The sequence below is a fragment of the Taudactylus pleione genome, unplaced genomic scaffold (assembly GCF_031769625.1).
Source record: "Taudactylus pleione unplaced genomic scaffold, aTauple2 ptg000687l, whole genome shotgun sequence".
Taxonomy (NCBI): Eukaryota; Metazoa; Chordata; class Amphibia; order Anura; family Myobatrachidae; genus Taudactylus; species Taudactylus pleione.
In genome coordinates this window covers 4,134,788-4,161,940 of record NW_028285089.1, presented here as the reverse complement: position 1 = coordinate 4,161,940, position 27,153 = coordinate 4,134,788, and the positions used below count along the sequence as shown (strand labels likewise).

General features: G+C 41.3%; 1 protein-coding gene across 3 annotated transcripts in view; it reads right to left on the bottom strand.

Annotated features, from left to right (window-relative positions):
- MSI2 (musashi RNA binding protein 2) overlaps positions 1 to 27,153 on the bottom strand; it is a 762,584-nt gene that overhangs the window by 70,975 nt on the left and 664,456 nt on the right. Inside the window, exons 11-12 of one of the 3 annotated variants that reach the window (XM_088456130.1) lie at positions 23,482 to 23,520; positions 22,653 to 22,718 (exon numbers count right to left, since the gene is read on the bottom strand). The exons of 1 other annotated variant lie outside the window; for it this stretch is intronic. In XM_088456130.1, the coding sequence (XP_088312256.1) occupies positions 22,653 to 22,718; positions 23,482 to 23,520 (105 nt within the window). The remainder of the gene's footprint in view (positions 1 to 22,652; positions 22,719 to 23,481; positions 23,521 to 27,153) is intronic. One more of the 3 variants, XM_088456131.1, reaches the window with a different exon arrangement.

Below are 27,153 nucleotides of genomic sequence, written 5' to 3'. Positions count from 1 at the left end.
ACGCCGTCAGGTTGCCCATGTTCGGGGATGATTGATGAGCCTACACTGAATGACTGAACGTTCAGTGTAGGCACATCACAGACGGTGAAACGACCGCACGATTACAATGTCGTAATCATGTACTCGTTTCTATGTCTATTAGTGGATACGCACCTTTAGAAGCAGGCCCCCTTACTACACTGACTGTTTGTTAAAACAGCATTTTATTACTGTGTTTGTTCCCAACTGTAAAGTGCTGCAAAATATGTTTATGCTATAATGTTGTTCATTATAATATGATGTTCTGAACATGACCTACAGTACAGTGGATATATTTTAAAATAAAACAACCATTCTATATATTTTTTCCAAGCCAAATCCCAATGATGTTAAAAACAAGATAATACAATGTACAATTGGAAAACGTATTGTATTGGACAGAGTACATGTCGCTAGAGCTTTAAGCAAAATGAAATGAAATTAAAGACATATTAATCCTTGACAGCTAGATAGACCATCAATGTGCATTAGCAAAAGAATTAATATCATTTTCTAGGATCTAAAACAATCACACATAGGATTAAATGAATCATCTCTAAGATGCAAACTGTTAATTCATCTTTTTATGTCAAGGCCAGACTGCTAATATCACATTCTGTGTATTATACCGGGTTCTTATCCTGTTCTCTGGATTATGACAGAACATGAAGATTATCATTGTATTTATCCTGTTCTCTGTAATATGACAGAATACTAAAAATTCTAGAGGCGCTTAATTTGCTCTTTGTGCCATGAAAAGAACACAAAATAATCATTTAATTAATTATCCTGTTGTCTATATGTGTGCTGAATATTATGTGACCCTATCGGACCCCTATTAATGAATGGTCCATTACATAAAAATGTGTAATGGGACATTTAAATGCTGATGAAAAGTTTTAAATCACTAGTGTCACTGACATGCAGGCACTGTGTAGGCTGTATATTGCAGGTTAAGGATTTCTCTGATTAGAACAACCAAGATAACAGAAATATTTTTATTTTACAGAGTGTGTATCAAACCTTCCCCATGTAGGTGGACCCTTAATGCTAAACTGTCAGACTGGTGTGAAAGACTAGGTACACACTATACGATTTTTTGATCATACCGATAATTGGGACGATTTTTATGCAAAATGCCGGTCCCGATATCTGTGCTAAACACGATACAATTTAAATGAAATACCTGGCAAATTTCAGAGTGAATTAGCATATGTATGCCCACAAGGATGATGAGGTAATCAGGAAAAAGCATAGGAAATACGGGGAGATTATGAAGACTGCACACACTCTGCACGATATCGGGAAATTGTGGCTGGGATTTTCGGTCTTGACCGACAACAGATAATTGAAGTAATGAGTTTGTGGATATTTTCTAACCGTTTTGTCTATGAAATGCTAAAACGATCGTTCATACACACTACAATAAATAAGTCCGATCACCCGATTATTGTCTAATTGGCCCAATAATTGTATAGTGTGTAGGTAGTTTTACACAGGAGGTAAAGAGGCCAATCCATACTTGCCTACATTTGAAAAAGCATTTCAGGGAGATTGTAAAAGCACCACCTATGAGCGCGGTGGTAAACTGGGCTTGTACTGCTACATCTGAGAGGTGAGTCCTAACCTTGTCTTACATCCAAATGTAAACAAGCCCCAAAGTAGTCAGTAAGATCTATTTGTTGATGAAAACACAGTGATACGTTTCAGAAAATGCATGTAGCCATAGGGATCTTTGTGCCTTATATCCAATGCAGCAAAATTATACTAATGATCCCATTTAAATGTATTTATCTCTGGGGTTTTTTGCTATAACAGCTTCATAATGGGGGTACGGTGCAATCAGGGAGATTGCTAGACTCTTGAAGGTGTCAGGGAGATTACTACTATTTCAGGGATTCTCCCTGACAATCAGGGAGAGTTGGAGAGTATGGGCCAATCTAGGCAGTGAAAGCAATCTTCTAGCTTGCTAACTCACACTATATGGCATGAGCTGCTGAAAACATTTTTAACACTATGAATAAAAACAGTGTGCAGAAGGATCTATTTGACACCACCATAAGGTTGGCCTCAGGTGAAGTAGTCATATGACCGGTGGCCACAAGGCCACCGGTCACAATCCCGACAGCGGAATGGCGACTAGGGATTTAGCAGGGATAGGTTTGGGAAAGGGGGGGGGGGGGGAGATTAGGCATCCCTAGGGGGAGGGTTAGAGTTAGGCACCCCCAGGGAGAGGTTAGGCACACCCCAATGGAGGGTTAGGTTTAGGGAGCAGTTAGGGGGGGGTTAGGGTTAGGCACCCCCGGGGTAGGTTAGGTTTAGGTACTAAAGGGGGAGGTTAGGGTTAGGCACCACTAAGGTAGAGTTAGGGTGGGGACAGGGGAGGTTAGGGTACTTAACTGCCCCTGTCGGGATCTTGATCCTGTCGGGCATCTGCTGCATTTCAATCCCATTCCGGCCTCAGAGTTTACAACACAGTTAATGGTATCAGACAAGTGGGCTTGTATTGCAGATTATAATTCAATAATAGCCTGATTGAAATTGATTTGATTCTTAAAGTGGTTCAGAATGTGACCACTATCAGTTTGTTGTGAAGTCATTTTCTGACAACACTAATAGGTCTAGTGTTAGCCAGAAGCAATCTTAGTGCCAGATATCATCATATTGGGCGAAATTGGATTGTGAGCCAGACAAACAGCAATCAGATTGCACGTCAGAATTGGTGGCCAGTGCTAGAATACCATAGTTCTTTGCCTGCTTTCTGTTATACTGGACAATAAAATAAGAATGATGGCTCTTGCACACCCTCAAACACTTGACAGGAGGAGTCACTGGTGCGGGTGCCGGAGGGCTGGTAGAATGAGATTCAATGATGAGGAAGATGATCAGCAGCACTAATTAGATTTGTGGATTTACTGCTCTAACAGATTGTACTTAATTCTTTAGTGTGGATTCTATATCATATGAAGTCACGGTGGTCTATTAACTGATATGTTAAGGATTTTTAAATGGAGAAAATAACAGACGTTTGTATAATTTAAATTAATTTACTTTGTATTTATACATTTATTAATAACACTTTCCTAACTACTGTGTTGTTTATATGAATGAATAACATTATTGTATTGTGTAGAAATAGGGTAATGGGAGTTATGCATATGATACTCAACAGTTTCAAGCTACATCTCTACGCTGCACGTGTTGCTCCTGCTGTAGAGTTGGATGCATTGCTATGGATTCAGTATGATTTACTGCTGGCCGCATGGCATCCCGGCAGCACTGAAATCCCGATCGTCGAAAGGTAAGTACTCACTAACCTATTCTAGGCCCTAACCTTAACCCTCCCTTAGGGGTGCCTATCCCTAACCTCCCCCTTAAGTGCTTAACCATAACCCCCCTTTAAGTGCCTAAACCTAACCCCCCTCTCCCCGCCGCCTAAACCTAAGTCCCCCGGGGGGCGGAGTGCCTAACTTCTTCACGGTGGTGCCTAGCCCTAACCCCAACCACCCGGGGGTGGTGCCTACCTCTAAGTCCCCCCCGGGAACCCTAAACCTAACCATCCCCCCCCCCCCCGCGGCTGTCCGTGTCCGGCTTACCTTTGATTGGTAAGCCGGGTGTCGGGCTCCCAGCATAGGGAAAATGAAAGACGCCGGGATCACGACACCTGTCATTTAACCCTTGCCGGGATTATACAGTTGAGAAGCCGGCGGTCGGGATTCCGTCCATCGGCTTCCCCATTGCAGTTCATACACATATGAGTCTAACTTAGGGGTAGGTAACCTGTGGCACTCCAGGTATTGTGGAACTATACATCCCAACATGTCTTGCCACAGTTTTGCTGTTAAGGAATGCTAAAATTGGGCTAGAACATGCTGGAATATGTAGTTTCACAGCAGCTGAAGTGAAACAGGTTGCCTACCCCTGGTCTAAAGCTAAGAATACACTATAGATTCATTGGACGATATGTAGTTTCGACGTGGATGGAACAATATATTGCACACATCATACAGTATGTACACCCGATGCATTGTTGACGACGGTTGTTCATTGCATTGTCACATCTGCTCATTTACACAGTAGTATTTATAATACTCGGGAACCAAAGAAAAATCATGCTATAAAGGGCGCTTTCATATATCTTTTGCACAATGGCAAAGCATAGATTATTATATGCTGTGCTTTATGGCAATGTGTGAATAAACACTAGTTACTGGTAATTCCAACTTCCTCAATGCAAATAACATCTTAAGAAAGGCAGCACTGGGAAAGCTTTTCAAGGGAAATTAGGCAATTGATAGATCAAGTAATAGAATCTTGAGAGTGTCAAGGCAAGATGTCATGTCTGTAATGGCTTTCCTACTACAAGCGTGGAATCTGAAAAAATGTGTTCTCATAAATGAGACCACAGAAGTAAATGGTTAATCTGCTGTTATGCAGTGAGTGGATCTCCTCTGTAATGCGTATTGTATCACAGGAATATGACACAGTAAATATGAAATCAAGAGACAGGCGGAAGAGTCTGCTTGCCATGAAGTAATAAATCTACAGCTATCCTGCCAGGGGGTAGACACATTTGCATTCCTTGTTTACTATGTTGCCTGGACAGATCTTTTATTAATATTAATGAATAGCCAGGAACAAAGGGCTCCTTTATTTTTAGCCAACTCTAATTGTGTAGTAATTACTCATCTACAAAACAAATGAGCCAATCTTGGGAGCCATGGAAACCAAAGCTAAGGGCTCTTCACTGTAATACATTAACTAGCTATCATTTCTGCTAATTTTAGGCTGGAGTCTTTTCATGCAGGGATTGATAGAGGAAGGAAAACAATGCAGGCCGCTCTATACTGAATGAGATTATGAGTGTGTTTTGTCATAGCTGTGCACCCAGCAGACCTATAATATGCCCTTAAAGACTAATGGAATGTTATTATGTCCAGGTCAATTAAAGGTGATATTTGGTAAATGCATGCTAATTAAGAGATTGCGGGGCTCATTTAAAGATCACTACACAGTCACACATGACTACATAACAGGGCAAAGTATGACGAACCAGAAAATAATAAGTGTCTATAAATACTATCCAAGAACATGTTCAAAAAACATACATCATTTACTATATTTTATAAATACAGGACAAAGAAAATGTAGGTGCACACTCTAAGCACTAAGAATAAGTAATATGTGTCCTGGATATACTGACATAATGTGTTAGTATTGGGGATGTTAGGGACCCATCTGATGGGGTTCATCTTGACGTGGTGGATGGGCAAGTATTTTTGGACAAAAATGTAGGCTACTAAAGAACCACAAATACTCCATGTTAATCGTAGAGTTTATCCAGTGAATGATGCATGATGCTTTGCACCTATATTTATTTAGATTTTGCATGTATTTACGGTAATTCTCACATCAGGTTCTGACACCAATTACACTTCAGGTGATGTAAAAAGAGCACAGACTTCCTGCTTTTGCTACATTATTGATGGAGTCAGTTTTTTGTTATACTTTACAGTTCAAGCAAATGACCTGTGAAACACCTAAAGCGGAGGTCATTTCTAGCAGCGCAACGGGTGATCATACATCCTGCAATGCTACTGAAATTTTTATGGGGCTTTGAGGCTGGTTATATTCCTTAAGGATTTGGAAAATACCTCCTACACAGTGCCAGACCATAAAGCACATGGGGGTGATGGATTCCATGACATGCTAGGCTTTTCCAATCCTCCTTTGAGTAACCAACATCAAATAAAATTGTTTAAATTTACTGAGGAACTAAAATGTCAACGTATAAATGAAGTATGAATAGTGAATGAAGCTCACCAGCTGAAGAGGAAGCAGCCGCACGCTGTGGGTTAATTCCATAAAAGCAGGCAGTGAAAGAAGGCCACGAGGCAACTGAATTATATATTTGAGGGTTTTACTTGTCTGTTCACGGTTTATTTAATATATAGCAACAACACAAAATGAAAAAAAAGAAATAAATTCATATATATACTGTATATATATATATATATATATATATATACACACACACACACACACACACACACACATATATATACACACACACACACATACACACAGGATAGCGGCAGCACTCCAAAGGAATTTTTTCACACAGCGATCAGCAATGCAAACTGTTTGTTCCCATGTATTGCTGATCGCTGTGTGAAAACATTATTTTGGAGTGCTGCCGCTATCCTGTATATTACCTTGTCATTTGAAAGTGCACCCGGGTAGCTGATTTGGTTTGGAGGAGTGCCAGTCGTACTATAACGTTATATATGTATATATATACACATACATACACACACACATACATATATATATATATATTAGCAGCTAAAGCAGCACTCATCGGACTTGTCACAAAGGAAATAGAATCAACAATAATAGCCTGAGGGTAATTTTAACGTTTCAGGTTTAGTAGACTAGTTATCAGACGAGTCTAATAAACCCGAAACGATAAAATCAAGAACAGCAGCCTGAGAGTAATTAGCTTATATATAGTGTTCATTCTAGCACCATGCATCTGTCACAATCCGTGCAGTTGCTCTTTCCTGCCTGGGGTGTCTTGCTCTGCTCTGGTGCTTCTCGCACACAAACTACGTAATCTCAGCAGTTTGTTGAATCAGCTGAGTGTGCTTGATGCATCAGAGCAGAGACCGACACCCCAGACAGGACAGAGGAACTGGACCGATTATGACAGGTGCAGGGTGCTAGAAGGAAGACCAAAAAAATCTCTCTCTCACTAAACAGTTGACAAATAGCCCTAATTTGTTTTGTTATCTATTCTTAAATAGAAATGATTGTTCTGTTTGAAATGGCAACAATGAAAGGCTGGAAAGAGAGCCTTTGGAAAGCTCAGAAATCAGCAGCACAATGGCAGAATAGTTGTAAATTGAGCAAGGGGTATTAAAACAACAACATTCAGCAGTGGCTCTGTAGGTTCCCTATTCTGACTGATAATACAACAAAAAAAGAATGTATCCAAAGTAATGAAAAATAGTGTTGGGCAAAATCACTTTAAATGGATGGAAATAAAGCAGCAGGCCACCCGCAGGATACAATAATTTTTCAAAATATAAGGATGTGTTATGGACACTGTAAACTCAGTTATGGAATTGATATGTACAAAATAGGGGTTGGGTATGAAATTCCGGATGCCGCTGGTCAGAATTCCCGACAGCGGCATCCCGAAAGTCAGAATCCCAACACCCATAGGAAGTCACGGTAAGTATGTTTCTAACCCCTACTCTAAACCACCCTCCTCGATGCCTAACCCTAACCTCCCTCCCTAATGCCTAAACCTAACCTCCCTTCTCCCCGCACCCTAATCCTAACACTCCCTACCTGGTGCCTAACCCTAACCCCCCCTAATGCCTAACCCTAACCTCCCCATAACACCCCGATACTTACCTTTGGGATGCCCGCGGTCGGGATACTGGAGCCGGGATCCCAAACGGTTGGGATTTCAGCACCGGTATTCAGACCGTCGGCATCCCGAACGCCGGGATGCTGACTACATCCCCATTATATATATGTAATGTAGCCATGATATTTCACATCTTTCTACTACTTTACTCTGCTATTCAATTATTTTGTTACAAATCACTAGAACCTAAAGGCTGAGGAACCTTTGTGCATCTAATTATCAGGTGTCATTAGCATTGCACAGTGTTAACAGGATATGACTGACTCCAAATCAAGCAGGGCTGATGACAATTGCACAAGTGAAGAAGAAGACATGTCATAGATGGTGGCTTGTGAAATAAGTAAATGGACAAGGACAGGTACATTTCAAGATGATTCTGATAGAAGCAATTCCCACAACTTGTGTACATAAGGAAATTAATGTGAGAGCACAGGGCCTGATTCAGATTCGGGAATAGAGTAAGCAAGTAACAGTCTATCTTGACAAACCATGTTGCATACAAGGGGAGCAAATACAAACATTTTTTTTTGCATGTGGGGTAAATACTGGCTGGTTTTGCCTGTAGCCCACAAATGCTGGACAGCTTTATTTTTACACTGCAATTTAGATGTCAGTATGGACACCCCCTCCCAAATCTAAAGGTGCCTACACACTAGGCAATATTTTACTCGATCCGCCCAATTCCGACGCATCGGAACAAGAGATCGTGTAAAATGTGTCCTAATCTCGAGGGTCCATTCACTTTCACTCTGCGGATGCGTGTACCTGCTAGTCATACATCGCATCTTCAGATCTTGCCTGCTGGAGGCAAGGTCTGACAACCTCAGTCACGATGCACTGGAAATAGTTAGGATGCACGATAGATCGTGGGTCAATTTGGACAGTTTTTAACACCAAATAGTGCCCACGACTGCCGGGGAGAGTTCAAGGGGAAATCGGACACGATATCGCATCGTGACCACAACGCCTAGTGTGTATCTTACTCTATTCCCTAATCCGATTCAGGCCCACAGAGTGGAACTGCTAAAACATAATGCGTCACTTGTGCCCTTAGAAGCACAAGCATTTTAAACACTGAACCTACGACTTTCTTGCTTCCAAAATAAAATGGATGTCAGACTATAAATTGGTAGCTCCAATCTTGTGCAATAGGTGTAATATAACTGCCACAAATTATAGCCATACTAATAAAGCAAAATAGGTTGTACAGGTCCTGCTATGCTGCCACCATATAGTGCTGACCAATTACGCTGCAGGAAACTAACAAAGTGCTGGAGAAATAAGAGGTGGGCAAAGTATGTGCAAGAAAACAACCTGGTTAAATAACAAAGGGAACGTTGAGGAGTTTACATCTTCTTCAGGGAACTCATGGTTCAACATATTTTAAGATTTCCTGACCTCTACAGCAATTGCACCTGCATTTGCCCACTACTCAAAAGTGCCCCCAGAATTTTGTCTTTTTTTCGAGGGAGGAAGAAACAAACATATCTGTTTTCAGATGTTTCTAGTGACTGCTTCATGGGTTTACAAGGCTAAATTGTAGAGCTGAAATTAATAATTCATACTGTAGGTACCAGTCTACACCAGCCCCACTGCAGTAAGAGACTCTTCTTGGGTAACTTACATTGCCTGCAAAAATATAATTCATTATTTTAAATGTTTTAGGAAGCTTGCTGGTGATGTACTGCGAGGTGTAAAGCTCAAGTGCAGTTTTAGTCTAAAGTAATCAACAAAAGCAAAAACAATATGATGGTAATCAGACCCCATCTCACACAGGATGCTACTTTTACCCTCATACACTCACTGGTCATCTCCAGATTATACTACTTTAACCTCCTCCTATCTGGCCTCCCCAAATCCCATCTCTCTCCTCTCCAGTCTGTGCTCAATGCTGCTGCTTGGCTCATCTTCCTCTCCAAACGCTCTACATTTGCCTCCTCTCTCCTACAAGCCCTCCACTGGCTCCCCTTCCCTTTCAGAACCCAATTCAAGGTTCTCACGCTCACTTACAAAGCTCTCACCCAATCTTCTCCCATTTACATGTCTGATCTCATCACCCTTCACTCCCATGTCTGTCCACTTTGTTCAACTAATGCACGTTGCCTTTCATGACAACTGATTACTTCCTCCCACTCCCGCCACCAAGATTTTGACCGTGCTGCTCCCCACCTTTGGAACGCTCTCCCTCTCCACCTCTCTACAATCATTAAAACGGGCTCTCAAGAGCCACTGCTTCATTAAAGCCTTCCAGCTCTCATCCCAATTTGCTGCTACATGTTCCTTCCTCCTAGTCTACCACATCTGTGTCACAGCTGTTTGTCTGCCACTCCCTTTTAGAATGTAAGCTCTTACGAGCAGGGCCCTCTACCCTCTTGTGCTTCTCCCTACTTCACTTTCATCTACTTCTTACTCCCCACTAGGGCAGCTAACACTTGGTTGCTTATGCTCTGCCGTTTATGTGGGTGTTATGGTCGCTAATGTAGCAATGTACATTATCCATGTCCTTGTCCTGCATTGTATTTTACTTTAAGTCATTGGTCACCTATTTGTTTATGTACTTTGTAAGGCACCGGCGAGCAGTTGTGGCACCATATAAATAAATAAATAATAATAAAAAGGGAATATATCTAAAAAAATCCCCAGAGAAACAACAAAACGAAAAAGCATATAAGTGCACTCATAAGGTAATATTTATAAAATAAACTAAATCGTTAAATAAGTAAATTCCATGCATACATTAATAAAAAAAATATGCTGGTGCTTTTTATCTACTAGTTGGGATACCCGGCATTGCCCGGGTTGAAGACTGGACCCTGAAGTATATTTGCAGCCTTTATTTGCTTACATTGTCTTAGCCTATAACCCCATTCCATTGTTTCTGAAAAGGACCGCACTGCATACTTTCAGGGAGATTGCAGATGGCAGCAGAATGCGTCATGCTGCCCAAAGGTGTGTGTAGTTCCACCTATGAGCATATATATTCCTATAAGCTGAGACCCTAACATTAATATATCCGTGCCACATTTACATTAATACTCCATCTCCCCCTGTCACATTCACATTACAAGATCCCACCACACACACATTCACATTACTAGAGCTCCTCCACACACATTCACATTACTAGAGCTACTCGACACACACATTCACATTACTAGAGCTACTCCACACACACATTCATATTACTAGATCCCACCACACACACATTCACATTACTAGATCCCCTCCACTCACACAAACATTACTAGATCCCCTCCACACATTCACATTACTAGATCCCCTCCACTCACACACACATTACTAGATGCCCCCCCCACACACATTCACATTACTAGATCCCCTATACACACATATTCACATTACAAGATGCCCTCCACACACACACATTCACATTACTCAATCCCCTACACACACATTAACAGATCTCCCCTTCCCCTCTTCCGTGGCACTGACATCAATAGATTTTTCAGAAGCTACAGTGAGCTCTGAAAAACTCAGTGTCATTCAGCTTTTCAGACCTCCGGGGTCGGCTCCTCCTCCCTATGTCCTCCATTATCATTGGCTGGCCAGGGAATGCAGGGAGCATCAGTCTCTCCCAGCAGTCTGTCTGTGTTTGGCCAGTGCGTGATGTGGGTGCATGAGGAGTCATCTCCGGGCCCAGTAGCAAACACACTCCTGACTCCCTGCATCAGTGAGCCATGGTGAGTACGCACCTGTATCTTGACGCAGTCAAGCTCAGGCTCTGCCCCATTCACCTCCGAACTCACGCATGCGCAGTCCGGATTTTTATATGGGGCAGTGGGAATGCGGGTGATTCGGCCTACTTTGCGGGGTAGTGGAAGCTCTCACCTAAATTCAAGAGGCTCCCGTGGAAAACGAGAGGGTAGGCAACTCTGCCACACTGTTTGCTAACATGCATGCAAACAGTGGCGTAACTACATGGCCCATAATTTTACTAGTAACAGTGTGCAAATCTGCTGATCATCTCCATACATTAGCAATCTACAGCCCCAATTGATCTATGATATCCAACAAGTTGGACAACTTGATTTACTGATTCCAATCACTTTTTGGTTGAAATCTGCAATCTGTGAACCCCATACATAGCAGATTTTTTTTAACAATCATCTGCAAGTTGCAGAATTGCCACAATCGATTGCTGATGTATGGGAGGTCTTAACTCTGGATTTAATATGAACTTGCATGAGTCATAAAATTTGCTCAGCCTGTGAGCTTAAAAGGATACTTTTGTAGTTTTCACACAGATTTTTGACAGACTGTGTGGCCCTGACGAAGTTCAAACCTAGACTAAAAAACGAATCCTGGTCAAACTACACCACCATGCCAAATGTGGTGGAGCTAGATCCAAAGCTCTGGCTATGCATAAAGGATAAACAGACACACCTTCTCGCTTATTATATAGAATAAAGCCTGGTCTATTCCCAAGGTTCAGGACATACATTGTACCCAGTGGGACTTCAGCCTTGTCCATCTCCAAACTGATTCTAGAGACTCAAGATAAGGCTCAATTTATTTTGTAAGATTGTTTGAGAGTAGATTTTATGTATCTCTTTGTGAATACATTTACAATAATGCCACACTAGAGCGGTCTGCATTTGGCTTTTTTCAGATTAACACTAGGATAGAAGGCTGCTACAATAAATTAAAATCAATGAATATATCTACATTGATGGAGTAATCTCATAAGCTTTTTTTTAATTATTATTATTATTGACGTATGCATGAAATAAACTTATTTATTCTTTTGATTAAGGAAGGCCACACCATGATACACTTGCCTATTCTCCTTGTCAGGGAGACTCCCTGAAATAGAAAGAATCTCCCTGACTCCCTGAAGAGTCTAGCAATCTCCATGATTGCACCTTTCCCCATTATGTAGCTGTTATATATATATAAAAATACAGAAATATATACATTCAAATGGGATCATTAGTATCATTTCCCTGCATTGGTTATAAGGCACAATGATCCCTATGGCTACATGCATTTTCTGTAGAGTATCAGTGTGTTTTCATCAACAAGTAGATCTTAGTAACTGCTTTGGGGCTCATTTACATTTGGATGTAAGTCGGTTTTATGACACGCCTCTCAGGTGTAGCAGTACAGTCCACTTTACCACCGCGCTCATAGCTGTTACTTTCACAATCTCCCTGAAATGCTTTTTGAAAAGTAGGCAAATATGACCTATGAGTATGAGCACTCTTAGATCCTTTCTTTACATAGTTGCCATGCACCTATCTGAAGAGAATACAATTTTGTTAAATTAAATTCAGTTGCTTTAGTTGATTGTAATTGCTACCAAGAAACAAAAATATGCTGTACACTCTACCATGAATAAAATCAGAATTCATTTAAAATAAATGAATTAGTAATTTGAAACGTGTTATATTTACTCATTGATAAATGTAAGGGAGAGCACTGGGTCATAAATGCAACAACCTATGATGTATGTTCCCGGAAGGTAAACAAAAAAGTGATGCAGACCAATAATATTGCGTATCATGAATGTGCTTTTACTCTAATGTTGTCCCCCACATATACACATTTTCATCTTGTAGTAATGGGACATGTTATGAGGTGGGTTTCTACAGTATGTTCATTAGCAAAGACAAATTATAGCTTGAGGAAAAGAGTTCTGAGACTGAAATGTAACATAATGTGCTTTTACTATATGCTCTACATTGATATATTGGTGTATTTACAGCCGTCCGTTCTTCAACCACACATAGACGTCCTGATGTGCTTAAAGATAATTTGAATTAGCTCAAAGCGTTACAAGGTTAACCCTTAATTGATCTGATCTAGTAATGCCACAGGAGTTTCAAGTGCATACATTACTAATAACGCTCTAATGCCAAGATGCAAAATCATTAGGTCTGTGAATAGAGACCAGACAACTACATGTTCCTGGTTAGCAAAATGAGCTGTTTAACCACTGAAAAGTTAGAAGCGCTTATGTGTTCATTCTCTGCACGGAGAGCTGTAATTGTGGCTATTGGCAAGTTGATGAATATACTGCAATTATGTTCCATTTGTACTGTTAAACCAGTGACAAATGTACTCACGGGTCGAACCAACACACTGGCTGAATGTTTATTTGTAACAAAAAGATATATCAAAGTACTGTTGTACGCAAAACTAACATTTTGTACAACTTCTACTGAAGTACACTAACGACAGAACAGTTCATGCACCCAGTGCAGTACAGAAGACACTCTAGCAAGCAAGGAAGTGGTATACTATACAGAAAAGTGGGACAGGGATTATTCTAAAGCCTTCGACTACTCATTACACCAAGTCAACTACACATACACAAAGTGGATGAACAGAATAAAGTATGTGTTTTTTAAAGACTTTGAGAGTGTCTAATGAGGTTTTTTTTTTTTGCACAAGCAAAACATGCAGTCAGCTGGTACTAAAAGAAAGCTGGACATGGAAAGAGGGTTAATTATAATGTGTGCACAAACCTTCCTGCTGAGAGTGCTCAGAAGAGTGTTTGAGAGGTGGTGTGCAGGTCCGAGTGTAAGAGAGGCTGGAAGCAATGCCTCAGAGACACTCACTCTCACAGCAGCCTCAATCAAGCAAGAGAGAAACAGAAACGTAATTGCTCAATTGCTCACACTCACCATCCAGCTTAGACGCTTAGGGATATATTTACTAAAGTGAGAGTTTTTAGAAGTGGAGATGTGGCCCATAGCAACCAATCAGATTCTTGCTATTATCTTGTAGAAGGTGTTAGTTAAATGTTAAGTAGAATCTAATTGGTTGCTATGGGCAACATCTCCACTTCTAAAAACTCTCACTTTAGTGAATATACCCCCTATATTACTGGCCAGCAAGTAGAAAGTGCAGCTCATGGGTTCCTGACATAGAAGTACTACTTGCAGCTAGTACATGGCATGCATGAACCACGGAATTAATCTTATTTTCTACAATTTCATACGTGTTCCCACAGTTTCGAAGTTTAGATTCCTATAATATTTGAGTGTGCTAGCAGTATGATCAATAATAGATAATGCCATACAAGCTCAAAGCAGAAGCTGCATATAGAAATGACATTTACTTATTGAAATCATCACTATATAGCCCACTGGAAGATTTACATTTGGAAAAGCTGGCATTGATCATTTCCAGTGCCTATGGACACCCATCTGCTCTTTCTACCTGCCAAGTCCCAAGGGCTGGCATTAAAGTAGGGTTCGACATGATTTTTGTAAGCATATATTTAGAGAGAAACAAACTTTCAAAACTGACACACAAAAGTAGATACTGAAAAGCAAATTGAAATAACACAGTCTTCATAAACTACAGGATAAAGGTATTACTACATTGGGACATCTATAGCATACAGACATATACATGACAACAAAGGAAATAGGTAAAAAAAAAAAAAAACATGGTAGAAATTATGGGTATCTATTGCTACAACAAAAACACAAAGTAATGGTTAATCATCAGCTTCAAAAAAGCCCAACCATCATGTATCTAATACTTTTGCATCCTGCAAGTGGTGCCAGTTTGCATGGAATGGAGGTTGTGCTTTGTTTTAAGTGTTATTTGAATTATTAATGAATAATTTCAGCTAAACAGTATATTTTATTTATCAGCCACCTCCCAACAGCAGAAGTGATGGGGTTCCATGCCAAGAACATGGCATTTTGGAAAAACTCACCTTCACCAACACAGCAAAATCTTCCATTGATATTGCCAACCCAGAAGGCTTCAAATTCAAACAGCACTGTGTTCATTTGAGACAAAGGTGCAGAGCCACAGGTCACTGAACCTTCTATTTATTCCTGTGTTGGAGGAGAATGCAATGCAGCACTGGCAAGGTGATCTCTTCTGAACTCCACATGTCCCTATCATGGAATTAGTGATGGCCAAGTTGATTGTTTTAAATGCACCACCTGTCTATTCGTCAGTATGGGAGGAGAATGCGATAAAGCACTGGCAAGCGTGATCACACCTGAACTCCACAGGTCCCTGCCATGGAACTAGTGATGGCCAAGTTAATGGTTTTAAACCATTGGCAGAAAACCATTGATAGCTGGGTCCTGCGCATGCACAGACCTTTACATTCGGACTGATGGCCTCTGATGTTCCTCAACATCAGGCTATCACCGCCGATGGTGCAGCATCAGTGGTCCGCCATCGATGGGAAAACCACTTGCGATTGACCATCCCTACATGAAAAGAACATGGGTCTGCTAGTGTAGTTGGAGATATGGCGATTATTGAGTAAAATTTACTACTTGGTTAAAATTATCCTTTAAGATCCTTGCACTCTTAGCATGGAACAAAATCCTATGTGTTAAGCTGGGTACACACCTATACAATCGTCGGGCCGTTCTTTCAATATCAAGAGAGCGGCCGTTGGATTGTATAGGTGTGTACGCTGTCCCGATGCAGGGGCGTTAGCCGATAAAAGGCTTTTAACGCTCCTGCAACAGTTTGGATCAGCAGGTCGCATCTTATGTATAGTTTAATAATTATCGGTTCAACCTCCCGATCCCATAGAAGCCTGTACACACTGTGCTACTGTATGTCTGCACAGTATGTACGTGGCTCACAGGCAGCTGACAGGGGGTCACACTGGGGACAGTTTTACCCGATCAGCCTGCAATCAAAAAAGTGTGTACCCAAGTTAAGGGAAGAACACACTGACAAAGAAAAATACATTTTAAAAAGTATAACTTAAAAAAAATGTTACAGAGAGTTCTCTCTCCTGTCAAATCGAATGGCACTCACACCTCTTCTCATTATGGTGTCACTACCATCTCAGGCAGGACAGAGCTGTCAGCAATTTTAACACTGGCCATCAGCAAGTACTAGCAGGCTGACTCATTGCATAATATAGCCCACAACAGTCTCTAAAATTCCATGTGTACAGTTGCTTTTGTCTAATGACCTACAGTATGCCTAGCTATGCCAGCAGCTACTGTTCAGTCATGGCCCTAGTGATGTGACTGAGAACTTGTAAATATACCAGATCAGTTTTAAATACCTTGTGCATCAAAAATACATATGTGTAGAGAACAGTAATAACTTTTTAAAGTGATGCCTGCTCATTTCATAAATTCATGCAAAAAAATACTGCACAGCACAGCTCCATGTTATAATAGTGCCTTGCTGAGGTGATTATCTTATTAAAAACAGCCAAATGTAGTTAATAAGATGTATTACTCATGAGATGCAATTTTGGTGCTTTTAATGTATGAACTACACCTTTCTTTATACACCAATATTCAGTGTATCCAGCATAAACAGCAGTTCAATAAGCTGCTTATCTCAAGAAAAGCTGTAGATCTTTTAGCAAAGTAAAGAAACCTGCAGGAAATACCTTGTTAATTAGCCTTAAAAAAAAAAAAAAAAAAAAGAGTGTTGCTGGTAATACACAGACTGTGAAGGAGAGTGGCTTTGTGTGTGGTAAATGCGTATACAGGAAGCAATCCCCCCTTTTACAAAGCGAGTGCGGAATTAGAAGTGTTTAGATGAAGACAGTGACAGGGAACAGATCACATGCAAACAAAATAATTGCATTTGCCAAAGAACAGTGGATGGGACAGGCAGGAAGGATGTGAAGCACAGAAAGGAGACATACTTGTCTTTATTACTGAGAACACTGGTAAAGCTCTGGCAAAGTTTCAATTGCAAAATATGTATTGACGTCTTCACTACGCAGAAAGGTTTTTACAGGGTAAGTAGACAGAGCAGATCACCAGCAATATAACGTATAGCATTAAAGGGGAACTCCAGGCATGTACTCATGTACATACAGTATGGACTCTCAGTGTAATAACAAAATATACTTTACACATGTAGCTTATTATCTTTTTAATCTATTTTCTGCCAGAAATGTGAGCCTTTGGCATGTTTTATGAGTGTTTGTTCCTATATGATTTTTAGGAATAGGTCTAAAAATACTTTGGCAGATATGGTTGAAAGATAGAATGTAATGTAATATTGTGATGCAAGCGTTTACTTTCCCCGCTCTAATTTTTTTTAATTTAAACTGTAGTGGATGAAAAGAGAGCACTGCTGGCATCCTGTGCTGCCATGACATACAGTATCTTAGATTCATGCTAAAGGTGGTTAATAAAATACCTTGTACTACATTGCCATGTTAACAAGCACTGTGACTTACCCTTTAGATATGTTTTCTATATACGTAGACGCCGACTTACAGCGTCTTGTGATGGTGCATATCTGTCTCAGTGCATCTTTGTACAATGAAAACTTGCAGCAGCCCTATGGCAGCTTCCCCGTCTGAGTATGGGCCCTATGGTAGGTGCAGCTTCTCCGTCTTAGTATGGCCTCCTGTGTGAGCCCTATTGTAGGTGCAGCTTCTCCGTATGACTATGACCTCCTGTGTGAGCCCTATGGTAGGTGCAGCTTCTCCATCTGAGTATGGCCTCCTGTGTGAGCACTATGGTAGGTGCAGCTTCTCCATCTGAGTATGGGCCCTATGGTAGGTGCAGCTTCTCCGTCTGAGTATAGCCTCCTGTGTGAGCCCTATGGTAGGTGCAGCTTCTCCGTCTGAGTATGGCCTCCTGTGTGAGCCCTATGGTAGGTGCAGCTTCTCCGTATGACTATGACCTCCTGTGTGAGCCCTATGGTAGGTGCAGCTTCTCCGTATGACTATGACCTCCTGTGTGAGCCCTATGGTAGGTGCAGCTTCTCCATCTGAGTATGGCCTCCTGTGTGAGCCCTATGGTAGGTGCAGCTTCTGCATCTGAGTATGGCCTCCTGTGTGAGCCCTATGGTAGGTGCAGCTTCTCCATCTGAGTACTGAGTATGGCCCCTGTGTGAGCACTATGGCAGGTGCAGCTTCTCCATCTGAGTACTGAGTATGGCCTCTGTGTGAGCACTATGGCAGGTGCAGCTTCTCCATCTGAGTATGGCCTCCTGTGCGAGCCCTATGGCAGGCGCAGCTTCTCCATCTGAGTATGGCCCCCTGTGTGAGCCCTATGGTATGTGCAGCTTCTCCATCTAAGTATGGCCTCCTGTGCGAGCCCTATGGTAGGTGCAGCTTCTCCATCTGAGAATGGCCTCCTGTGAGCTCTATGGCAGGTGCAGCTTCTCCATCTGAGTATGGCCTCCTGTGTGAGCCCTATGGTAGGTGCAGCTTCTCCATCTGAGTATGGCCTCCTATGCGAGCCCTATGGCAGGTGCAGCTTCTCCATCTGAGTATGGCCCCCTGTGTGAGCCCTATGGTAGGTGCAGCTTCTCTATCTGAGTATGGCCCCCTGTGTGAGCCCTATGGTAGGTGCAGCTTCTCCATCTGAGTATGGCCTCCTGTCTGAGCCCTATGGCAGGTGCAGCGTTTCCATCTGAGTATGGCCTCCTGTCTGAGCCCTATGGCAGGTGCAGCTTCTCCATCTGAGTATGGCCTCCTGTGTGAGCCCTATGGTAGGTGCAGCTTCTCCATCTGAGTATGGCCTCCTGTGTGAGCCCTATGGTAGGTGCAGCTTCTCCATTTGAGTATGGCCTCCTGTGTGAGCACTATGGCAGGTGCAAACATGTCACTGTTACCCGAATGTCCGAGAGCCTCTCATTCTGAATTATTTTCCTGCCTTTTGTGGACATTTCATTATTTTATTATATTGGTAGCATGCAGCCTATAATGTTTACTAGCACCAAAAAAAGGAATCTGCTGTACACTATCTAATCTAACTCCAAATGTACCCTTACTTCTCATATCTTCATTCAACTTTAAACTCCCAGGGCCAGCTTTACAATGGGACGGGTGAAGCTGCAGCTTCAGGTGCCCATGAAAAAAGACCCACATTGTCCAGGGATGGGTTGGCCAGGGGGGGGGGGGCAAGTATCTCCCATTACAAGGTTTTGAGGCCACTGTTGCAGTAGGAATCAGGACTGTTAGAGGTGTATGATCTACAGAGGGGAGGTAGGGTGAAGTCTGAGCATGGGGACAGAGGTACACGGGACTGAGCAGTGCTGCTATCGGAGGGAGAGGAGGAGCTGATGCCAGAAAGACTGCTCCCTGCTGTTTGTAAGTAAGACTTGAGAGTAAAGTTAGACAGGTGTGTGTGTGTGACTTGTCACATGAGAGGCTCTGCGTGAGATTGCTGGGGAAGAATTAGGGTAACTGTGTGTGTATTTGAATTGATGTGCTGGGAGAAATTAGAATAGTGAGAGAAATGATGGTAGAAGTCAAGAGCATGAGGGGGCTCTGAGACATGAGGGGAGCAGTTTGAGGTGTCAGGGGAACAGTGGGAGGGGAGCAGTATGAGGCGTGAGGTGAGGTGGGGAGTGAGCTGCAAGGTGACCAGTGAGGTGTGATGGGGACAGTGTGAGCTATGTGGGTGGGGAGTGAGCTGCAAGGTAACCAGTGAGGTGTTATGGAGTAGCGAGAGCTGTGATGGGGCAATGAAACAGCTTTTGAGGGGGCAATCAGAGAGATATGGTGGAAGGTTCCGAGAGAGAGCTACTCTTACATCACTGGTCACTACCCCACGTCACTAATCCAACAAACCCCCCCCTTGCAGCAGCACACAATAGACCCTTCATACATTTCAGCTCACAGCCCATGTGGACCTTAATCTGGCTTGGACAATGTGTGTACAGAGCCACCTAGCCAGCTATGGACCCTGCGGGGGTGCCTGCATCTACAAGTGCATACACACTTGCTGATGCTCGCAATGACGAACGACGGTGTGGGGGGAGCGGGGTCATGCTAACGATATCCCCAAATTGAGCAACATGTACAGACGACTGGGAATATCGTTAATGACCCGCGGGAGGGCGCATCATTTGTCGTTTAGAAAGATATATCGCTCAACGATTTAGTTATCATATTGCTCATAATAGTCGGCCAATGTGTATGAGCCTTAGCGCTGTAGTCTTCACATCCCCCAACTATCTTCCCCTCACCCTCTCTGTGTCCACCCACATCTCCCTTAGAATGTAAGCTCTTACGAGCAGGACCCTCTATCCCTATTGCCTACTCTATGCAATTTGTGGGTTGTAGTTTTGTAATTATGGTCCTGATTTAGTAAGGATCACAACTGCGATTACGCATGCAATCGGCAAACCATTGCGTTCTGTCCCTGCATTGCAGTGCGCATGTATGAACCAGCCACTGCGATCGCAGTGACTGCGCAGACCAATTGCAGAATGATTGACAGGAAGTGCCGTTTGAGGGAGGTGACGGGGAAGTGATCGGCAAAAGGCAGATATGCCAGTGCGTTTGAACGTCGTTGCAGGGGTGTGCATAAATTATCCACTGCGATGCCATGCAGGTCTGACCTTGTGCAAGTGTGCAAAAGGCTCCGATTGTACTCAATGCTACCGATGATTTCGCAGTCTTGCTAAACATTACCGATGTGTGTAAGGTAAGGTGGGAGTCTTTATGTTGTGCTGCGACAGCATATGAATTAGCATATCATCGCAGTGAGATACATAAATAAACTTGTCTGGAATTGTCTAATGTACATCTGTTGAATATTTTAACCCTCTTTGCAAGGTGCTACAGAACCCTGCAAAGTGCCATGTAACATTTTTAAACATTAAATTCAATATGTCATGATCAGACCCACCACCGCAGCCTGGCCTGATCTGGGTGACTGCTGTGACATAACATAATAATGTAAGGTATCGATTGGGATCTCTAAATATGGGTGTGACGCGGATACGGGCCCTGGTAGTGATGAGCTGTGTTAAGCCACTTGATGGCCATAGTTCAGACCTAACTCAAAATGCTGTAAATTGAGATCTATGGTACAAGTTCACCACTAGAAAACAAAATTGTCTGCTCAAGTGCTCCATTTCATATACTTGTCACTGTGTACTTCTTTATAGGCATTGCATTATATAATGTCTGTGTGCTTTATCAGTAAGTGTTTCGATGTCTACACATGCAAAATCATAAGTGTATAAATGGACTGCAGCCAGAAGGCGGATAGTGACAATGTTGACATTTATGATGTTGTTAAAATGTTGACATCTGGAAAATATCAACACAGGCAGAATATAGAGATATGAAATGTCACCATTGTCAAAATGTTGACATTACCATAGAAACCATTTTGTTTACATTCTGACAATGTTGACATTTCATCACTATCATCTTTCCGAATCCTGGCAAATTCAGAATGGTAAATGTAGACATGTTCACGGTCTACACAATGATCATTCTGAATGTTGACAAAATTTACCAAACCCTATAAAATAATGTTATGATGCTTTGGTGTGTAGTAACAATTTAAGACCTTGATGGCTAACTTTGACAAGCTGTTGCCAAAATTGCCTGAGATGGTAGTTTGTCAGTGTTTCAGATTTATAGTCCTTAGGGAAGGAGAACACAGTCAGATTGAAATGGGATTAATGTCTATAGGTATAGGAGTGTGGGGGAATAGTGGTGAGAGGTGAAAGGGGTATATGCGTGGTAGAGGGCTCTCTGATGTATGCGGCTGCCACTTGCAGGAAAACAAATGACAAAATATCAACAAAATAAACTGGAGATCCCATTTAATGATTAATGTTACTTTCAACTTGGCAACGCAGCATCAAATAGAACAAATAGAAGGGTACAAATATGTTGTAAAGCAAAACAGGAAACATTGTAAAAATGCTTTTAATACATGTACTTATCTGATGTTTATTAGATTGTGGCTGGGCTACAATTATTATTTATTTTTGATGTTCTATGGATAGTGTTTGAGATAACATCGTTACACTTGCTTGTATACTTTGAAAATAAATGAGTTAATTTTCCTGTCCACACATCCTAAATAACAAATGCAATCCACTGGATTAAGTACATTATAAGGAACAGCAGCCATTCTAAGACCGGACAAACTGTCTTAATGTGGGGAGGATTTTTTTTTTGTGAGTTTCTTTTTTTTACCTAATATTTTTTATTTCAAACTTTGGAAAGTCTATTAGGAAATGGGTTATAGAAACAGCATGTATAGGTTTATTTCAATCCTATGTAATTATAATATATCTCTTAATGTATTCAATATACACACAGAGTTAGAATTGTAATACTTCTAATTTCATTGTGAGAGACAGAATGCCCTTCACATCAAAGCTGATGCTTCACCTTTAACTTGCAAAGGAAATGATTGGCTAGGATCAGCAGCAGACAAATAATATAGCCCAACCATGCAATCTTCTACCTAGGGATAACCCACTTAGTTTACAAGCCCCCTACCTGATCCTCTAGCTGCCGCCACTGCTGCTGCTGCTACTGGTCCATAGGCCGCTGCTGCAGGGAAACCTGTCCAGAAAGAGAAGCAGAAAGACTATAGAACAACAGCTAACAGCTTGTTCCATTACTACATTATGTGTACTTGCTCTAACATGTCTTCTTTGTTGTGTGATTGTGCTGTAAGGTGCAACCTTTACTAGTTACCAAAAAAATATTTTTCCAGTAAATGTTTGCTTCCATAGGACAGGCTATAATAATAAAGCAGCATAACATGATTGTTGTTATATGGCCACAGTATAAATACTGGACTACAACTATAAGATTGGGTCAGCTCTAATATCATCCCCTCTGGATTAGTTGTCTAATGCATTTCATCTGTAAAGTGAAACCATTATCAATCAATGCGTAGCTTTTAAATAGAATTTAATAAACAAAACCAAAAACTGACCCCGTTGCTGTCCCTTGCTTTATAGCACACAGCCTGCTTCTACTTTCCTAATTAATTATGTCAGATGATCCATCCAGAGTAGACGATCATCCAATTCTTTATACCAGACAGGTGATAACTCATCTACCCACTGTGAGCAGTTTTGCATATGTGAGCATACATCTGTTAGTAGATGACATATGCTTACTTCTATTTTTTTTTATTTGTAGTGTTTGTATTATTATCACACATGTAAATATATTTGAATTCAACTTAATATTGCTTGGATTAAGGAACTTTTAATTTGTGGTTTGTGCAACTACCTATTTCAAAAGAAATTTGCTGTATGTCTAATGTTATTAGTTTTTTAAGTTGTTGGTGTTAATGTATAACAAACGTCTTTACATTTTTCAGGTTCCAGGTGAAGGACATTATTTTGCATGGCTAAAAGAAAACAAAAAAAATAAATAAATGGAAATGAAACAAATCCGGCGAAACAGTAGCTACAACTGGAGACATTCCACATCCTGAATAAACAGAGGCAGCTGCAGAGAATGCCTTTCCTTGAACACTAATCTAGGTGAATGCAACTGCGAGGACGTAAGCAGCCTGGCTTCATTTCCCATTCTATTCTTTGTTACAAGAAAAGAATGCAAAAGAAGAAGCAAACACAAATTGTAATAATCTGGGCCATACATTTTTTTTACCTTTTAGCTACTATAAATGTAAAATTTAAAAAAATCAACATAAAAGAAAAAAACAAAACAGAACCAGACCATAAGTGTTATTTTTTCGCACACAATGGCTTTTATCTTCAATCAGATTAGAAAAACAAAAACATTTTTTGGGGGATTGAATATTTTTTCAGAGATTCACAGTTAGTAGTAATATGGGCTCTCTTCTATAAAAGCAGTATACTTATACTAGGCATGGCGATCAGCACTTATTAAGATGGCGGCAATTAACAAATCTTGAAACACATCTATGCATGCAAACTAAACATGAGTTTTTGTTCTTCTTATACACACCGATCAGCCATAACAGATTTGACTCATCGAGGCATGGATTCCACAAGACCTCTGAAGGTGCCTTGTGGCATCTGGCACCAAGACATTAGCAGCAGATCCTTTAAGTCCTGTAAGTAGTGAGATGGGGCCTCCATGGATCAGACTTGTTTTTTTGAGCACATCCCACAGATGCCCGATTGGATTGAGGTCTGGAGATTTGGAGGCCGTCAACACTTTGTGCTTTTGTCATGTTCCTCAAAACATTCCTGAACTATTTTTGCAGTGTGGCAGGGCGCATTATCCTGCTGAGAGAAGCCACTGCCATCAAGGAATATCGTTGTCATGAAGGGGTGTATTAGGCCTGCAACAATGTTTAGGTAGAAGGTTTGTGTCAAAGTAACTTGCACATGAATGCCAGAACTTAAGAAATCCCAGCAAAATATTGTCCAGAGTATTCCACTGCTTGCTCAGGCTTGCCTTCTTCCCATAGTGCATACTGGTGCCATCTTTACCCCAAGTAAACTACGTACATGCACCCAGCCATCCACATGACTTAAAATAAATTGTGATTAATCAGACCAGGCCACCTTCCTTCATTGCTCCATTTTCCAGTTCTGAGGCTCATGTGCCTATTGTAGGTGCTTTCGGCAATAAAAAGGGGTCAGCATGGGCAAGCTGCGATGCACTGTTTGTTCCAACACCTTTCTATCATAGCCAGCATTAACTTTATCATCGACTTATGCTACAGTAGTTCTTCTGTGGGATAGGACCGAACGGGCTAGTCTTCTCTCCACACATGCATGAATGATCCTTGGGCACTCCAGACCCTGTCGCTGGTTCACCGGTTGTCCTTCCTTGGAGCACTTTTGGTAGGTACTAACCACTGCATACTGGGAATGCCCCACAAGACCTGCTGTTTTGGAGATTCTCTGACCCAGTCATCTAGCCAACACAATTTGTCCCTTCAAAGTCACTCAGACACATATGCTTGCCCATTTTTCCTACTTCGAAAACAAACTTCAAGACCTGAGAGTTCACATGCTGCCTAATATATACCATCCTGTGACAGGTACCATTGTAACAAGATAATGTTATTCACTTCACTTGTCGGTGGATTTATGTTATGGCTGATCGATGTGTGTGTGTGTGTATATGTACATACTCACACATATACATACATACAGATGTGTCCACATACATCTAGCCTCCTTGTACATTAAACGTCCCTTATAGCAGTGGCGTGACTCGGTAGCAACAAGCATGTTTTCATGTGACTTTTTACCTTCCAATGCGTCTTATTCACACATCAATGTGAATTGGACGCACAAGCTGCTTCTGCTGATTAAAATCATATGCAGCATGCCTATATTCTGTGTGCAACTGCGGGTGTTTCTGCATATGAAACGTTACAGTGTCACAGCCGCTGACACTAACATAGCATTCGCATGCAGATACACCGAGTCACAGAGTACTCACACTTTATGTGTAACGGGACTTTTAGTGCACGGAGGATAGATATATGTGGACACATCTGTACACGCACACACGAGGGTGGTTCATTAAATAAGGTAACAAGACCTCTCATTACGTAAATGTATTCAATTTGAACATATACGTATAATCAATGGTATGGCCTTGTACAGATTATTTTTTCACTTGTCTAAGCATTTGTTCCAACGGTACACCAAGGCATCTATCCAGGTATAGAAGAAATCAGTGTCAAGCGCCTGAAGCCAAGACAAGACGGTTTGCTGAACTTCACAATTCGTTGCAAATCGCCTTCCACCCAGGTGTTTCTTCAATAGTAGAAAGAGATGGAAATCACTCAGTGCTAGGTCAGGGCTGTAGGAAGTATGGTCCAGTACCTCCCAATGGTAGCGCCGCAATGGACATGCTTGGCCAGCCAGATCGCTGCACATCTGGAACATCTGTTCTGCCGTTATGAAATTCAGTGCACCAAACCCGTTTCCCTGACATTATCACCATACACCTCAACAAGATGCAGATGAATTTCAGCTGCTGATGTGCCCTTTAGATGCAGAAACCTGATCACACTACGCATCTCAATATTTGACCATGTTTCCGCCAGCCCCACCATCTTACAACTGATGACTGATATGAGGCGCAGTCTAAGGCCGTGAGGGGAAGCAGTGGTCTACCTGCTCTGGCCCGGCCCAGTGATAAATTAGAATAAAATAGAGAACATTACACACGTGAGAGGTCTTGTTACCTTACTTATTGATCCACCCTTGTATGGATGTATATGTGTGTGTGTATATATATATATATATATATATATATATATATATATTATATATTCACATACACACAAACTCTGTGTATATATATATATATATATTCATGTATATATATATAAATAAAATAAATATACATTATATTTATATACATAGAACAAAAAAGTATATCTACCTTTGATATAAGAATTACACAAGACATCTAGGCTACTATTGCTAAACTACTGGAAATGAATTAAATAAGACATACTTGCATTTAAACAGGGTAAAAGTGCTGTTAATAAACAAAAAAACATTTTTAAGTCAATATACACATCTATTAGCATTAAGAATCTTCAATATGACAATCCATGATAATAAATGAAACTATTCTAAATGATTTAAGTGATATTATTTAATAGGTCAGAAGCAACATTCTGAAATTGACATAACTTCATAACAATGGTGTCATTGACCATGAGGGATTAGGAACATAGGCATTCTAAATGGGGAGTTTACCAAAACAGCAGCTAGATGATGGACCAAGGACAGTACAGAGCAAAGCGATTGAGTTTCATAACTCATCACTATAATGGTGTGTACACACGGTCAAATATAACAGGACGATATGAACGATATCGATCATATCGTTAACGATCAAATCGCCCTGCTTTTGGGCCCTTCCAAAACACAAACAATGGTCGACCATCGCCCGTGAATGCAGGCCAACCAGGTTGATATCAACCAGGTTAGCCTAGTTACTACAGGGACCCACGATCGTTCATCGCGGGTCGTTATAGTCGTTTGGGGGTCGGTGCATTTGCTGGATGTTTGAT